We start from the raw sequence: 17,337 nt of genomic DNA on the forward strand, positions 1-17,337 counted from the left end.
CACCAACGCTGTGACTCACACACGCACACGCACACGCACGCACGCACGCACGCGCGCGCACGCGCACGCACACGCACACGCACGCACGCACGCACACGCACACGCACGCACACACACACACACACACACACACACACAGTAAGTGGTAGATGTTGGTCTTTAGTTATTTCAGATGGATGTTTATTAGCAGAGTCCCAAAAATACACTTGTAGAAGAGCCACATGCACGTCTGCAGCGTCTGAACCCGCCTGTAGTTGAGAAACAGAAGTTGTCAGATGCCCTCATCGCACATGATGTTCACATCAAAGCAGAGGAAGTGGAGCTCGGCAGCGCAGACACAGGCGCGTGGAGCAAGAAGCAGGTCACAGAGAAGCAGGAGCTGTTCGTCAGCAGCGCTGCTGCTCTGGGATCAGCCTCACGGACCGGTCCTGCTCCCACACGCTGCAGCCACATATTTGCAGAAAGAAACAGATTCAGCGACCTTTGGTTCAGTTGTTTGTTCACACCTTTGTGCCAGCTGTGGTTTTATCTGCAGAGAAGTCACGGGTGACGTGTGCCCACAGCTCGGTATCGCTTCTCTTCAGCGGGACAGGATGAGGCCCCGTCTTCTAGACTGCGTGTGATAACCCGCATCAGCAGCTGGCACTTTAATAACGAGCCCAGTCTTTATTAGACGTTGTACAAACACCAAGCAGAAACAGTAACTCAGTAATAATGAAGTGAAGGTCCGCGTCCGGCTCACTCGTCCTGCTGTGAATGGACCGATGGTTCCGGAGGATCCGTCCACGGTTCAGCATCAGTAGAAGACGAGGACGGACACCGAGTGAAGCTGACGGTGGAGTAGTCGCTGGGTTTGGGTTCCGCGTCCGGGCCTTGATCCACCTTGACTAAGGAGTAAGACTGCGAGTCCGACGGGTCGGCGCCGAAGCTGGCAGTGGTGTAAATCGTCATTATTGGCTTGTTCACGTCCTGGATCTCCTCATAGATGTTGTCCTTCCACAAACACAATGAATTATATGAATACAAGTCCTTCCTGTGTGACGCTCGATGGATGTGGAGTAATTATACTAATAACTGCTTCAGTGTAAATGAAGTCACATGTTTTCACACCAACCTCAATCACGTGCTCTGCATCTGATCCAATATTTGAGCTTCTTAAAAGTAAAAGTCCTGAATGAGACAAAAGGGAAAGAGCGTAACCACAACAGAGGCCAGAGTTGAAGCGCGTCTCATGGTGTTTATCTGCTCTGCACGCGAGTCTCACGTTTGTAGAAGAGGATGAAGTTGAAGACGCAGAGCAGCAGCATCACGGCCACGCACACGCTGACGATGACGATGACGATCTGTGAGTGTCCTGCAGGTGAACCACAGTTAAAGCAGCACAAGCAGTCAGAACAGTCTGAAGCCCGTTCACCTCTCTCACCGTGACTGGGAGGAGGAGCAGCAGTGGTGGGTGGTGTCACTGGAAGCAGAGAATAACACAGGAGTGAGCAAACGAAGCAGTTTCTAACTGGCAGCGCAGCAGCGGAGGGTGAACGTCATCTCCTGCATCCTCTGTTCCCGACTGGGGCTTCTTTAAAGGCTAGTTTGCTCCAGCGCGCCTCCGGTCCCTCTGGGTTTAAACTACAGGTTTAAACCTAGGTTACCTACTTATTACAACTGTCCACGTTTAATTCCACAACATTAAAAGGTGTTTTAGAGTCAGACATCTGGAGAAGGAGCCCAAACACACAGAGCATCAGCTGCTGGAGCGTGAAGGTCAACACATCACCGATCGCAGAGACAAAGGATCCAATAGTGTTAGAGCTCAACAACCGAAGCGTTCTTTGTGCAAAAAACCACTCTGATGCAGAGGAAGAAACTGATTTCAGCTTCAGCTTTTTAGGTTTTAGTTTTGTTTCCTCAAAGCCAACGATTCAATGATCCACAGAGTGTTCAGTGGGGGACTCTGAGCACTCACCTTTCATCTGGAACCTGTGGAAGAGTCGCATGTCCGTCCTGTTTGGGTTTCGTCCTCCGCACCAGTAGGTCCCAGCGTCCTCCACTCTGACGCCTGTCACTGTGATAGTGATATTGGAGGTTTTAGCCGTGTTCTTCAAGGAAAACCTGTGATTGGTGGAGGAGTCTGTGGACACTAGAAGTCCACAGGTCTGTGGATCGGCTCCTTTACAGATCAATATTGTTGAGAAATTTTTATTGTATATACAGAAATATGAGAAGTTCTGTCCAATAGTCACAACTCTCTCGAAGTTTCGGATTTCTATAAACACAAATACATGAAAGTGTTAGTGATCCAGAAGCAGAAAGTCAAAGGTCCTGAGGTTAAAGCTCCACTGGCCTTGGACTTGGACTTGGACTCTCCTCAGAGCTGCGGGCTGGTTTCCCTGCTGGGCTCCCAGTCCACACCAGTAGACGCCAGCATCCACCCAGGACACGTTGAAGCCTCTGTCAGTGTGGGTGAACTGCATCTTTGACCTCTGAGAAGGTTCTTTGGATAAAATATCTTCACATCTGGAATCTCTCTCTTTACAGAAGAACCAGCTTTTATATTTATTCACAGGAAAGTCACAGGTGATGGTGTTTTTATTTGCTTCGTACAAGGCCTGAGTGAACGTTGTCAGGCAGCTGCTGAGTTCTGCAAACAGAAGTGAAACAAAGAGAACCACTGACTAAAATACAGATTATACAAAAGTGAAATGTAGGTTTAAAAAGTCAGTTATTATCACCTTATCACCTTAATTCAATTCAATGAATGAATATTAATAGCTCTTAAAAATAAATCCTGGCTTTTACCAAACAGTTGCTGGTTCTTGGTTCCATCACTCTTATTACATTTGATGACCACAGTGAGAGAATTGTTTTTGGGATCATGGCCTGGAGATGATTCCCTCCTTGAGCGTTCACTTATTATTTCTGTAGATTTGTTTTCTCCATGAGCATTTGAATGGTTGCATGTGAATTCAGCCCATCCATCTGTGCAGTTCTGCCTTCTCCACCTTCCCTCACCACCTGCCAGCCACACACAGATAGCGCAGACGACGCAGACGACGCAGACGATGCAGACGACGCAGACGACGCAGACGATGCAGACGACGCAGACGATGCAGACGATGCAGATGACGCAGACGACACAGATAACACAGATGACGCAGACGATGCAGACGATGCAGATGATGCAGACGATGCAGACGATGCAGATGATGCAGACGACGCAGACGACACAGATGACGCAGACGATGCAGACGATAAAGCCGACGCAAACGATGCAGACGATGCAGACGACACATATGATGCAGACGATGCAGATGACGCAGACGACGCAGACGATGAAGCCGACGCAGATGACGCAGAAAGAAGATGAAAACATGCATCTTTATTATTATATTCTACATTCGTTATTTTTAAATTAAAAAAATTTAAATGATCACTCGTGTGTTTAAAAAATGTTTTACCTGCCAGAAGTGAGAGGATGAGCAGCAGGCAGCTCTCGGCTTTGTTCATGTCAGAGGTTCTGATGTTTCCTGCTTCACTGAGGACGACGGGCGTCGATGTGTGAACCGTGTGTTTCCTGTGTTTCCATTTTCAAACTACAAACCTTCTTCCCTCCCCTGTCTTCCTCTTTCGCTGTGATCGTGACCCTCCCTGAACTCACTGCAGCTTGAAGCAGCAATGAAGTGTTAATGAATTCTTATTTTCAAATAATTTGCTAACTATGAGTTAATGATAACAGCAGTAAGAGTGAGTCATGCTGGTTATTTTAAAGGAGGAGTCGTTGCTTCTCTGTTGCTTCACCTGGAGCCTCTGGAGTCACCAGTAACACACACTGTACTCACTACAATGTGCTCCAGGCGGAGCCACTGAGCTGATGAAGCGGCCTCTGCTGCCCCCGCGTGGATCAAACAGGCACTACACCTGCTGCAGCTTCAGTCAGCTTCAGTCTGCTTTCTCTGTGACTCATCGTGAGGCGCTGCATGGAAACACGTGCAGCGACATCTTTGGACCATCATAAAACCTGAAGCAACATTCTGAGCCTCAGTATTTAACATGTTTAGTTTAGAGACAAACCTTTAAAAGCACGGAGGCGCTGATGAGGGTTGAATCCACATGTTCTGATGGAGTCATGGGTTCACTGTGATCTTCATCTCAGGATTTAATTCACTGCCGCTCATAGAGACAAAGTCCACAGAGAAAACACTGTTTTTGGTTACTTCAGTCAGTTTCAGTCCACATTGTGTTCAAGTCGAACGCTGTTGTGTGTTTCTGTTGACACATCGCCTTTCTGCAGCCTCACAAACAGCACACGTCTCAGGAAGCGCTCAGAAACAGCAGATTTCTCACCGTCAGCTTCAGGCGCAGCTGAGCCTGAAGAGGGAGAAGCTCCGGTCCACGGCGTCGATGTGGTTGAAGACAAGGAACCTGAAAACAACATAGACAGACAGCGAATAGATGCTGACGGGTTCATGCACTGAAACAGTCCGACCGAACCCACAGATTCCTGCGTGTGAACACTCACCTTCTGTCAGGTCCAGGCTGCTGAAGATCACAGCTCTGCTGGTTCCTCTGGTTCTGCTGGTTCCTCTGGTCCTGCTGGTTCCTCCGATCCTGCTGGTTCCTCTGGTCCTGCTGGTTCCTCTGGTTCTCCTGGTTCCTCTGGTTCTCCTGGTTCCTCTGGTTCTGCTGGTTCCTCTGGTTCTCCTGGTTCCTCTGGTCCTGCTGGTTCCTCCGGTCCTGCTGGTTCCTCTGGTCCTGCTGGTTCGTCTGGTTCTCCTGGTTCCTCTGGTTCTGCTGGTTTTGCTGGTTCTCCTGGTTCCTCTGGTCCTGCTGGTTCCTCTGGTCCTGCTGGTTCTCCTGGTTCCTCTGGTTCTGCTGGTTCCTCTGGTTCTCCTGGTTCCTCTGGTTCTGCTGGTTCCTCCGGTTCTGCTGGTTCCTCTGGTCCTGCTGGTTCCTCTGGTCCTGCTTGTTCTTCTGGTCCTGCTGGTTCTGCTGGTTCCTCTGGTCCTGCTGGTTCCTCTGGTCCTGCTGGTTCCTCTGGTCCTGCTGGTTCCTCTGGTCCTGCTGGTTCCTCTGGTTCTCCTGGTTCCTCTGGTCCTGCTGGTTCCTCTGGTCCTGCTTGTTCTTCTGGTCCTGCTGGTTCTGCTGGTTCCTCTGGTTCTGCTGGTTCCTCTGGTTCTGCTGGTTCCTCTGGTCCTGCTGGTTCCTCTGGTCCTGCTTGTTCTTCTGGTCCTGCTGGTTCTCCTGGTTCCTCTGGTTCTGCCGGTTCCTCTGGTTCTCCTGATTCCTCTGGTTCTGCTGGTTCCTCTGCTTCCCCTGGTTCCTCTGGTTCTGCTGGTTCCTCTGGTTCTCCTGGTTCCTCTGGTCCTGCTGGTTCCTCTGGTCCTGCTGGTTCCTCTGGTTCTCCTGGTTCCTCTGGTCCTGCTGGTTCCTCTGGTCCTGCTGGTTCCTCTGGTTCTCCTGGTTCCTCTGGTCCTGCTGGTTCTCCTGGTTCCTCTGGTTCTGCTGGTTCCTCTGGTTCTGCTGGTTCCTCTGGTTCTGCTGGTTCCTCCGGTTCTGCTGGTTCCTCCGGTTCTGCTGGTGCTCTCTGCTCCACACCAGTACGTCCCCGCGTCCTCCGCTCTGAGGTTCCTCATGGTTATGGTCACGTTCCTCTCGGTTGCATCGTACTGTATCGTGAACCTCAGCCTCCGGCCCTGAGCTGCTGACCACACGCTCACATCCACATGGAGCTTCTCCTTTACACAGGAACGTCTCATTGCCAGCGTTGGTTGTGTAAAGACACCAGTGAGTGAGCGTCTGTCCCACGTAGAAGGACATTTTGAGGACAGGTTTGTCTGTAGAGAGACATTTACGTCACCAGACTGAACTTCAGCCAGTGGGAGCCGTCGGTTGCTCATCTGACTCACTCTGAACCTCCGGGCGGATCTTCCTCAGAGCTGCAGCTCCAGCCTTTGGTCTGAGTCCACACCAGTAGACACCTTGGTCCTGTGAGGACACGTTGCTGATGGAGACGCTGCCGGCGCTGAGACGGATCCTGCTGTTGGACGCTGGAGGAGAAGTCCATATGTTCACACAGCTGGAACCGGCCTCTTTGCAGAAGAACTGGACCTCTGACTGGTGGCGCCCACAGGTGATGCTGGTTTTAGCATGTGTGTATGCTGATGTTCTGGTCAAACGTGTTTTACACTCACCTGCAAATAACGATAAAACACGAGACAGCGTAACATCAACCAAACAAAGTTCCTTTAACAAGAGAAATGTTATTTATATCATGAAGCATCAAGTGACAGATCAAACAAACCAAATGCAGCCGTTCTTACTTTTCTCCGGATTCTGGTTTTCAGGTCGTGAAAACATGTTTCTTCCTCTTTTACTGTAAATGTTCAGCCTCATTCACTAATTTGGTTTATTTCTTAAAACAATTTGCTCACTATGAGTTAACAATAACAACAGTCTTTTGGTCTTAAACCTCTAAGTGACTCATGCAGTAAAACACTTACATTCACACATGAACGCTGTCCTACAGGTCAGTGTTGTTCTGCTGAGGTAAAGCTTTTCCTCACTCTTTATAACAGAAACCTTCCTCTCTGCAGGAGACTCTGACCCTCATCTTCATGGTCTGTGCACCTGGAGCCTCTGGACTCACCAGTAACACATACTACAATGTGCTCCAGGCGGAGCCACTGAGCTGATGAAGCGGCCTCTGCTGCCCCCGCGTGGCTCAAACCGGCACTACATCTGCTGCAGCTTCAGTCTGCTTTCTCTGTGAACCTGCTGGAGTCAGCAGCTTCTCTGTCCCACAAGAATGTCGCTTTATTTAATATTTTAAAAGATCAGTATCTAGTAGGTTTTAGGTTTCAAGGTATTATTTAAGGTATTAAAGGTTTTTCTTATCTTATATTTTCTTCAGTTAAAATGATAAAATCCAAGCAGCAGTCTTTCAACATTGACCCTGGGATCAATAAAGCGTTTATTTCACAGAACAGGACAGACTGGATATTTTTTTACAACAGCACCTTATACATCTGTCGTTCGCAGAGTGGGATTCAGCTCCTCAGACATTACATTACATCATCTTGTTGACCTTTAATGGCGTTTTTCATTATGTCTTCATGTTTTTTACCCAATCATAATTTAAAAGCCAGGGACACATTGTTTCCTCTGCGCCTCCATAGCCACATCTGCTGCATAACAGGGTCTCCTCCACACGTGACAGTCGGTGCTTATTATTATTATTATTATTATTATTATTATTATTATTATTATTATTATTATTATTATTATTATTATTATTATTATTATTATTATTATTATTATTATTATTACAACAGTATCCCCTTAAACCTCAGCAGTAATGGCTTCATATAAACACTTCTTGCAGCTTAGTGGCGTTAAGGTTCAGAGACACTCGAGCACAGGTTTTGGTTCTTTCACTCAGTTTGTGTCCACATTTTGTTCCAGTGAAGCCGTTTCGCATGTTTCCAAGAAGCTTCTGTTGACACATCCGTCACTGACAGGAACCCAGAGCGAGGGCGGTGCTTCGGCCACAGGCGGCGCACGGTTGATGAATCAGAGCTGGTCGCTGTGTGACAGGCGACGGCACAGCCCACGATGGAGGTCCAGAGGTTGTGAGTGGGAGCAGCTCATCACACAGAGCTGCGGGTGCTGCAGGTCCGTTTTACTGCTGTGGCAGGTTGACGGCCGAGTAGAGCGGTTCTCCAGGACCTGTGGGCAGCTGCACGGGTTCCCCCACGGTGGAGTAGAGGCCCGTGGGCTCCATCTTTGACACCAGGGGCTTCATGTCGGCGCTGACGTAAAGCGAGTTGATGACGGTTCCTGAGTCTGTCGTCTCCTGAATCTCTGCGTAGATGTGATCCTTCAGGATGAGAAAAACAGGACGGATGAGTTCAGGTTCTAAAGACGCTCAGACACCACGACGGCCACAATGGGCGCACTGTCTGTGTGAATCTGACTGAGCGAATCACCCACCTCAGCTGTTCTGTTTAATCCTGGCAGAGAGAAATGAGACAGTGATGAATAAATCAGTGGACGTTTATCTTTGTAGGAGCTGGTTTTACTGTTATAAAACCATAAACATTTACTTCTGTAAACTACAACTGAAAGGAGCACCAGCAGAGTTGTGAAGATGAGGACAGCGACGACCACGGTCCCGTTGGATCCTATGAGACACAAGGAGACGATGAGCTGCATCCACACCTGCTCCTGCTCCACCTCAGCAACAAACAGCACACGTCTCAGGAAGCGCTCAGAAACAGCAGATTTCTCACCGTCAGCTTCAGGCGCAGCTGAGCCTGAAGAGGGAGAAGCTCCGGTCCACGGCGTCGATGTGGTTGAAGACAAGGAACCTGGAAACAACATAGACAGACAGCGAATAGATGCTGACGGGTTCATGCACTGAAACAGTACGAGTCTCACCATGAGGATCAGCAGATGGAGACGCTGACTGAGGAGGCACTGCAACGACATTACACATGACACTGTCCCACTATAACATGTCTGTAATGTGAGCACATCAGCAGCGTTTTGTAGCTCAGATCTTAATTAACTCTACACTTACGTTAGTTTTAACTTTCAAACAGCCTCTGTCTCACACTGTGCAGTCTAGGCCTTAGTTCCACTGACCTTTGACCTCCAGCTGTATTTTTGCGATTGAATGCTCTGTAACGTCCATCAGTCGATTTCACTCCACACCAGTAGACACCATTGTCCTCTGAGCTCACGTCACTGATGGAGAGGCTGAAGGTGTGAGAGGTGACTCCCATAGTGAACCTCCCCTTTGAAGAACCAGATGTTGATAATATTTCTTCACAGATCAAATCTTTCTCTTTGCAAAAAAACAGAACAGGGAGTTTGTCTCTTCTGTTCTGACACGTGAGCTTTATTTCACCCGCTGTGTTCACAGTTCGACTAATGTTCCAACAGTGATCAGCATTCTGATGAGAAAACACAAATTCTCCAATCAGTTCTGTTTAACCAGCAGAACAAGACACTTCTTTCTAGTTTACAGATTCCAGATGATGCACTTCTCACCAGGAACCAGGTCCACGTTGATGATTTCATGTTGTGAGCCAGGTCCTGGATAAAATCTACACTGGTACTGTCCATCATCCTCATTGTGAAGCTCTTTGACTGTGACTCTGAGGGTCCTGTGTGTGGTGTTGTGGTACAGCAGAACGTTGCCTGTGCGATCCCAGCGGTCGGACTCAGGGATTCGTACGGTTTGTCGTCCTCTGGGTATAAAAACTTCAACAGACTGGTACCTTGTAATGCTCGCGTTGGGGTAACTACAGCTGAACTCAACCCATCCATTGAAACAAACACTCAGCTCAGACGAGGCTTCCAATGCCTGAAGGTCAAAAGAAACACGTCAAACTGAGAATCACCTTCATGAAAACAGGTTAAACAGATTAATTAAAGAAACTGAGAGTAGTTTTACCTGCAGAGAACCTGAATGAGTCACAATCAAGAATCACGACGAGTAGAAGGAACTTCATCACTTCGTCTCTTCAGGTCTGTGGTTGCTGGTCGTTTGTTTATCTCGGTTTTTCTTAGTTCCTTGTCATAAACTGCTCTTAAACAGCAAATAGAAGAGGAATTAAGCAGAACACCCACAGCGTTGCTGAATGTAAGTAGAAACATGACGCGTTTCCTGTGGGTACGACCACAAACTCTCTGAGAAGTGAGGCCTCGAGGAGCTGGGAGGAGGAAGCAGTGTGGCTACGGCTTCATATCTGGATGTGTTTGTGTGAGGCCTGTGTGTATGTTATGGTCTATGACGTATGTGTCGGCTTAGAAGCTAATAGTGACTTTACCTTTTACCATAATTAAATTGAGATTAATAGATATTTATGAAATGTTAATGATACAGCAGAAAACTAAACATTGTAACAATCTTTGTTTTGTTTTGGACTGTTTTACTTCCTGGAGTGTTTCCTGTCCATCATGTTGACCATGTCTATTTTACACATTAATGTTCATGCACCAACGTCTGCCTCAGCCTTTGGGTGAACGATGTTAAGCTACAGCTTTACTAACCTTGTAGTGGGACACTCAACACCTGAGCTGATAAACAGGCTTTCTAATGTTAGCTGTAAGTACTACTGTCATTTACTATTATCACTATAGATAATGGTTGATTATGGTAGCTGTGATCATGTCATGGGTATTATGTCACGATCTGGGTCTTGGGTCTAGTTATTTCCGGTTTTATTTTGGTAGCACTCCCGGTTTCTGTTTCTGTTTCGGCTTTACTTCCTGCTATGTCACTCCACAGCTGTTCCCTGCCATTACCGGTCATTACCCACACCTGCATGCGATCAGTAATCAGCTCAGTATATTTAAGCACCACCTCTCACTCTAGCAAACGGCCAGATCGTTGTTTGTGTGCTTACCGTTGTTCCCAGTTCGCTGTTCCTGTCCGTCCGTGTTTGGTGTACCCCGTTCTCTGCTCTGCACGTTACCGAACTCGTTTCCCTGCCTGACCACGATTCTCCGCCTGTCGAATTGGTACTGTATGCTGGATTTTGTGTATGAACCTTGCCTGTTCCTGACGCTGCCTCTGCCTAATACCTGGAATAAACCACCGTCTGATCACCGTCAACCTGTGTTTGCTGTGCATTTGGGTCCTCATCCGAGCGTTCCCTGACATATTATTGCGCATTAGGTGATTATATATAAGAACATATATGCATATCTGTATGTATATGAATGTATTTATATACAGTATGGGTGTATGCAGATGGCTTAACATTATTATAGATATTGTTATTAAATTAACAACATTACGGCAGTTATTTAGCCACTACTGTGTTTGCCCTAGGGTGTATCTTTGTCACGATGGCTCACACTGACTGATTGGAACCCAGATGCAGAGACACTCAACCTGTCCAGCAACTCTGCGACATCCCAAATATTTAGAAAGGACCAATCATAACAAATATGAACCCTCTGTCTAGGGTAGTGTGTATATATATATATATATATATATATATATTACTTATATATGAAAAAGCAAACCAGTCCATCATAATGTGACATTCAGCTTAACACTGCTTGTTGAAGAGTCGGACAGGACAAAAATAGATAGATAGATTGATAGATAAATAAATAAATAAATAAATCTTAGAGGAAAATTCTTTTACCTCATTCGGTCTGAATACATGAAGTCCAGTAGAAATGAAGTTCTATGCTTCTAAATGAATGTTCTTAGACCCTTCGGACTCTAATGCTCCTCTAATGCACAGGGGTCCCGCTCCAGTCGTCCAGGGCCCGGTTCTGCTGGTTCTCCACCTCTCTGCTGATCACCTTCATCAGGTGTCAGGTGGCTTTTTTACCAGCTGTTCATTGACTGAACACATCTGGTCCAGGTCATCAGTGGGAGCCGGGGCAGCGTGAGGTGGAAAACCAGCAGGACGGCGGCTCTGGGGCGTCAGTTTCACACATTCATTCTCTGGACAGTAAACCTGCTGCCACGTTTGTGTCCTCTCAAAAGGAAACCACGTAGCAGACGTGTTTGGACCCATGATGCATTGCGCCGCACAGACACACATACGTAGATATTTATTGTCTCTCTAGTTTCATAAACAAACAGTCAAAAACACAGTTCTTAAATTCTCATCCTGAGTGTGTGCAGGTGGATCTGGATCCTGCCTGAGCTTCAGACCTGCTCTGCTGTCATTGCTGGTGCATGGAAGTCTGATGACGTTGACTGTTAGTTACTTTCACACTAAACACTCATAAATACAGTTCAAAATTTCTCAAACAACATTTTCTTATTCATGCTCTGACATCAAACACTCAGGATGTGAGTAAAGACGAGCTTTATTCAGTGGATTTGACAGACGCTTTGAATCAACCACCCATGAATTCATCATTGAGCCTCAAGGAACCACAGCACATGCAGAAGCACAAACCCAGGACGTATGATGACACAGTCCCACGTCCTCACAGCTCTGACTCCACCTGCTGCTCGTCTTCATGCTGTGTGTTCATGTGCACCTGCACAGCTGTTATGAATACGCGTGTGCGTTTCAGTGTAAAGAAGCTTCTTACACCTGTAGAACACGACCACGATGAGCACCAGGCCCATCACACACACACAAACTGCACTGGCCACCGTCGTCCTGCAGTCACCTGCAGCACAAAGAGCGGAGAAGGACCACAAACCTGAACAAGCTGAGTGAACGAGACCCTGCACAGGAAACAGCAGAGTCAGCAGAAGCTGAGAGGACTGAAGACACAGATCTTTGCTACAGGCAGCGCAACAAACAGCACACGTCTCAGGAAGCGCTCAGAAACAGCAGATTTCTCACCGTCAGCTTCAGGCGCAGCTGAGCCTGAAGAGGGAGAAGCTCCGGTCCACGGCGTCGATGTGGTTGAAGACAAGGAACCTGGAAACAACATAGACAGACAGCGAATAGATGCTGACGGGTTCATGCACTGAAACAGTACGAGTCTCACCATGAGGATCAGCAGATGGAGACGCTGACTGAGGAGGCACTGCAACGACATTACACATGACACTGTCCCACTATAACACGTCTGTAATGTGAACACATCAGCAGCGTTTTGTAGCTCAGATCTTAATTAACTCTACACTTCTGTTAGTTTTAACTTTCAAACAGCCTCCGTCTCACACTGTGCAGTCTGTCACGGAGCGGCAGGGAGAGGACTCAAATGCACAGCGCCAGGACACGATGAGGATGATGAAAAAAAAAGGGATTTATTCCAGAATCGAAGTCACAAAAACAGTCCGGGTCATAATATCAAAAGGCTCAGATCTCAGGGTTAGATTCGGCAGGCTTAGACAGATCCACAAACAGGCAGGGTTCGGTAACAGAGTCAAGACTTACAGCACCGGTCAGGATCAGGCGAGAACGATGGTCAAAGATACAGAACGGAGTCAACAACAGAATAAGCCGAGCTAGAGAAACGCTGGAACGTGAGGTCAAAGAGTCAACGATCTGGCGGAGAACTAATGTGACAGGTGGTGGTTAAATGCAAGGAGTTGATTACTGATACCAAACAGGTGAGTGTAATGAAGACCGGGAGTGAAGCGGGAACTGCTGTGGTGTGACAAGAAACGGAAGTGCTTACAAAATAAAACCGGAAACTGGAATCAAAACAGAAAAGTCCTTTCAAAATGAAATCAAGAACGAAAACCTGACACAGTCTAGGCTTTAGTTCCACTGACCTTTGACCTCCAGCTGTATTTTTGCGTTGAATGCTCTGTAACGTCCATCAGTCGATTTCACTCCACACCAGTAGACACCATTGTCCTCTGAGCTCACGTCACTGATGGAGAGGCTGAAGTTGTGAGAGGTGACTCCCATCGTGAACCTCCCCTTTGAAGAACCAGATGTTGATAATATTTCTTCACAGATCAAATCTGTCTCTTTGCAAAAAAACAGAACAGGGAGTTTGTCTCTTCTGTTCTGACACGTGAGCTTTATTTCACCCGCTGTGTTCACAGTTCGACTAATGTTCCAACAGTGATCAGCATCTGATGAGAAAACACAAATTCTCCAATCAGTTCTGTTTAACCAGCAGAACAAGACACTTCTTTCTAGTTTACAGATTCCAGATGATGCACTTCTCACCAGGAACCAGGTCCACGTTGATGATTTCATGTTCTGAGCCAGGTCCTGGATAAAATCTACACTGGTACTGTCCATCATCCTCACTGTGTCAAGCTCTTTGACTGTGACTCTGAGGGTCCTGTGTGTGGTGTTGTGGTACAGCAGAACGTTGCCTGTGCGATCCCAGCGGTCGGACTCAGGGATTCGTACGGTTTGTCGTCCACTGGGTATAAATACTTCAACAGACTGGTACCTTGTAATGCTCGCGTTGGGGTAACTACAGCTGAACTCAATCCATCCATTGGCACAAACACTCAGCTCAGACGAGGCTCCGCTGCCTGAAGGTCAAAGGAAACACGTCAAACTGAGAAACAAGTTCATGAAAACAGGTTAAACAGATTAATTAAAGAAACTGAGAGTAGTTTTACCTGCAGAGAACCTGAATGAGTCACAATCAAGAATCACGACAAGTAGAAGGAACTTCATCACTTCGTCTCTTCAGGTCTGTGGTTGCTGGTCGTTTGTTATCTCGGTTTTTCTTAGTTCCTTGTCATAAACTGTTCTTAAACAGCAAATAGAAGAGGAATTAAGCAGAACACCCACAGCGTTGCTGAATGTAAGTAGAAACATGACGCGTTTCCTGTGGGTACGACCACAAGCTCTCTGAGAAGTGAGGCCTCGAGGAGCTGGGAGGAGGAAGCAGTGTGGCTACGTTTCATATCTGGATGTGTTTGTGTGAGGCCTGTGTGTATGTTATGGTCTATGACGTATGTGTCGGCTTAGAAACTAATAGTGACTTTACCTTTTAGCATAATTTCTTGGACCATCATGAGGATCAGCAAATGATGCTGACTGTGTTGGACAAACAGAAGCTGATGGAGGCACTGAAACGAGACGTCACACATGACACTGTCCCACTATAACGTCTGTAATGTGAAGAGATCAGCAGCGTTTTGTAGCTCAGATCTTAATTCTAAACTCTACACTACATTAGTACACTGAGAAACGCTCATGAAAACTGATAAAAACAGATGAACCAAGGAACTAAGGCTGGTTTTACCTGCAGTGAGCCTGAATGAGTCACAATCAAGAATCAGATCTTTGCTTGTAGTTTGTTTTCGTCTGACGTTCCTCTTATCTTCATCATTCTTCCTTGTTATAAACTGCTTATAAAAATAGCAAATGAAACCAGACCTGCTCACCCACAGTTAGTAAGTGTTTAAGTGGAAGCCTGCGTGACGCATTAAGAACACATTAAGGTCTGAGGTCCTGCTGGACCTCCAGCACCTGAGGAGGAAGCTGTCGACTAAAAGCTGACGGACAAACAGCTCATTTTGTCATGTTTCACGCCATGTCCTGTTTTATTTTGTTACTTCCTGTTTCAGTCAGCTGTTCACTTACCGGTTCTCAGTATCCACACCTGTCAGTAATTAAGTAATCACCTACCAGTATTTAGCCACCACCTGTTCCCATAGTCCCTTGCCAGATTGTTTAGTTCCATACCTCGTTCCAGTGTTTCGTGTCTAGTCCCTCGTGTATTTGTTCCTGATTACCTTGACCATTGTATCCTGCCTGAACCTCGTCTGTACCGCCGCCTGTGAAAGAACCGTGACTGACCATCTGACCGTGAGTTTGCTTAATCCTTGCCTGTACCTTCACCGAGACCTCCTGTGTGCATGACATGTCTGTCTAATTATTCAGCTCAGAGTTGGACGTGTTGGCAGGTCCAGTCCACATCAAGCTGGAACATTAATGATTTGTGTCTGTTGCAGAAGCTTCTATTTGTAACTGAGTGGACCTGCAGGTTCAGCACTGAATCCAACAAACGAGCCACGAATCATGAGAACATCAACATTTATTAAACCTTTAAAACACTGAAGACTGAAATAAATGAAATGCATTAACTTCCTGTTTCATTTAAAGCCATCAACTCCATTCCAAATTAAATATAGCACATGTCATATGTTTAATATGACAGAGTCCTCTCCTCCTGTTCCTGCCAGCTTCCCTCAGGTGATGCTCGAGTACAGAGCGTCTCCAGCGCCGGCCGGGTCCGAGGGGTTGGTGGGAAAGGTGGCGGTGACGTAGGCCGTGTGCACCGCAGGTCCTGGGTCCAGCTTCTGGGGGCGCTGTGGGATCTCTGCATAAGCGTGATCCTTAAAGAACGAAAGGAATGATCACAGCAGCTCCAGAGGAACCACAGAAAGTCATGTGTGCGTTTCTGGACACGGGCTCTGAGTCAGCTTTGACTGTCCTGACTCAAGCAGGAGCCAACAGAACCTTAGGCCCGGTTCTCCGTCATCAGGCCGAACCCAGGCTCCACCGGCACCTACCTCCTTGTTCACCTGCACTTCTCCCTTTGTTGTGTTTTTAAAATCTGTCACGAGAAGAGAAAGCAGGAAATAATAAGTAGAGAAAAGGAAAGAGTCCGCGTGTTGAGTGTGGAGGGAACGTCTTACGCATGTGGATCCAAACCAGTGAGCACGAGCAGCAGCGCAGCCAGAGAGACCAGAGCTGCAGTGAGGCCGGCCGGTCCGCCTGCAGAACAGAACCTCGGGTCAGAACCCAGCACGTCTGACTGCATCCTAACAGTCACACTGAAGTGGATGGAGGCTCCACTACAGACAGAACCTCCGGGTCAGAACCCAGCACGTCTGACTGCATCCTAACAGTCACACTGAAGTGGATGGAGGCTCCACTACAGACAGAACTTCCGGGTCCGGTGCTACTCATTCTGTGGCGAGTTTCTCACCTTGAGTTGCAGACGAGGTCGCGCCGACAGAAGGAACAGGAGGTTTGGTGGAGGTGAAGGACATTTTGTGGACAGGTTTGTCTGTAGAGAGACATTTGCGTTACCAGACTGAACATCAGCCAGTGGGAGCCGTCGGTTGCTCATCTGACTCACTCTGAACCTCCAGGCGGATCTTCCTCAGAGCTGCAGCTCCAGCCTTTGGTCTGAGTCCACACCAGTAGACACCTTGGTCCTGTGAGGACACGTTGCTGATGGAGACGCTGCCGGCGCTGAGACGGAACCTGCTGTTGGACGCTGGAGGAGAAGTCCATATGTTCACACAGCTGGAACCGGCCTCTTTGCAGAAGAACTGGACCTCTGACTGGTGGCGCCCACAGGTGATGCTGGTTTTAGCATGTGTGTATGCTGATGTTCTGGTCAAACGTGTTTTCACACTCACCTGCAAATAACGATAAAACACGTGACAGCGTAACATCAACCAAACAAAGTTCCTTTAATAAGACAAATGTTATTTATATCATGAAGCATCAAGTGACAGATCAAACAAACCAAATGCAGCCGTTCTTACTTTTCTCCAGATTCTGTTTTTCAGGTCGTGATGTTGTTTTCTGGTAAAAGTGACACTTAAATCCACGAGTTCCCTCCCAGTGACTCTGTAGAAAAACCACCCTGAGTTTTTCCTCTCTTGTTTCGTGATAAAGGAAAAAGCTCCCTGTGTTTTCCCACGTGTTGGTCTTCCCGCTGCTTCCTGTGTGACTGTGATGAGCTACGTCGACCCTTCGGTACGTTCTGTGTTCTTTAGGATATTTACATGTGGCCCATGTTTCTGAGCATCGTTCATCCTCGGCTGCAGCGTCACGGCCTGTAAGAAAACAGTTTTGATCTGAATCTCTGGTCACTAAACGTTCATTTACACTTTACAAACAGGAAGCTCCCAGTGTCCTGTTTGATGCTGCATGAAACCACTGATGTGATGGTTTTACATTTGCTGTG

The 17,337-nt window shown here is 47.3% G+C and overlaps 2 protein-coding genes across 4 annotated transcripts; both read right to left on the bottom strand.

Annotated features, from left to right (window-relative positions):
• Positions 1-738: 738 nt before the first annotated feature.
• Positions 739-3,657, bottom strand: LOC114855438 (uncharacterized). Its single transcript, XM_029150592.3, has 8 exons — positions 3,453-3,657; positions 2,794-3,009; positions 2,339-2,635; positions 1,961-2,260; positions 1,424-1,462; positions 1,265-1,354; positions 1,115-1,170; positions 739-993 (listed from the first exon to the last, which is right to left on the bottom strand). The coding sequence occupies exons 1-8, from the start codon at positions 3,499-3,501 to the stop codon at positions 739-741; spliced, it is 1,302 nt and encodes a 433-aa protein (XP_029006425.1). The 5' UTR covers positions 3,502-3,657.
• An 8,096-nt stretch (positions 3,658-11,753) lies between these two features.
• Positions 11,754-14,152, bottom strand: LOC129604181 (uncharacterized). Of its 3 annotated transcripts, XM_055509268.1 has the most exons (6): positions 14,021-14,152; positions 13,614-13,930; positions 13,208-13,516; positions 12,475-12,513; positions 12,327-12,404; positions 11,754-12,147 (listed from the first exon to the last, which is right to left on the bottom strand). In XM_055509268.1, exons 3-6 carry the CDS (start codon positions 13,344-13,346, stop codon positions 11,990-11,992), a joined length of 414 nt encoding a protein of 137 aa, XP_055365243.1. In that variant the 5' UTR covers positions 13,347-13,516; positions 13,614-13,930; positions 14,021-14,152; the 3' UTR covers positions 11,754-11,989. The 3 variants fall into 3 exon arrangements, with proteins under 3 accessions (XP_055365243.1, XP_055365241.1, XP_055365242.1); XM_055509266.1 differs by having other exon boundaries at positions 13,208-13,930; XM_055509267.1 differs by lacking the exon at positions 12,475-12,513 and having other exon boundaries at positions 13,208-13,930.
• Between the last annotated feature and the right edge of the window lie 3,185 nt (positions 14,153-17,337).

The sequence above is a fragment of the Betta splendens genome, chromosome 5 (assembly GCF_900634795.4).
Source record: "Betta splendens chromosome 5, fBetSpl5.4, whole genome shotgun sequence".
Taxonomy (NCBI): Eukaryota; Metazoa; Chordata; class Actinopteri; order Anabantiformes; family Osphronemidae; genus Betta; species Betta splendens.

What these genes read in the sequence shown, in the direction of transcription:
- LOC114855438 (XM_029150592.3), bottom strand. Translation starts at nt 3,501, where the DNA reads ATGAACAAAGCCGAGAGCTGCCTGCTGCTCATCCTCTCACTTCTGGCA. An exon ending in TGCTCCTCCTCCCAGTCACG is followed by an intron (nt 1,355 to 1,423) that starts GTGAGAGAGGTG and finishes GTTCACCTGCAG; the next exon opens with GACACTCACAGATCGTCATC. An exon ending in CTTCATCCTCTTCTACAAAC is followed by an intron (nt 1,171 to 1,264) that starts GTGAGACTCGCG and finishes TGTCTCATTCAG; the next exon opens with GACTTTTACTTTTAAGAAGC.
- LOC129604181 (XM_055509266.1), bottom strand. Translation starts at nt 14,078, where the DNA reads ATGAAGTTCCTTCTACTTGTCGTGATTCTTGATTGTGACTCATTCAGG. An exon ending in AATACAGCTGGAGGTCAAAG is followed by an intron (nt 12,514 to 13,207) that starts GTCAGTGGAACT and finishes ATGTCGTTGCAG; the next exon opens with TGCCTCCTCAGTCAGCGTCT. An exon ending in TCCATCTGCTGATCCTCATG is followed by an intron (nt 12,405 to 12,474) that starts GTGAGACTCGTA and finishes TGTTGTTTCCAG; the next exon opens with GTTCCTTGTCTTCAACCACA.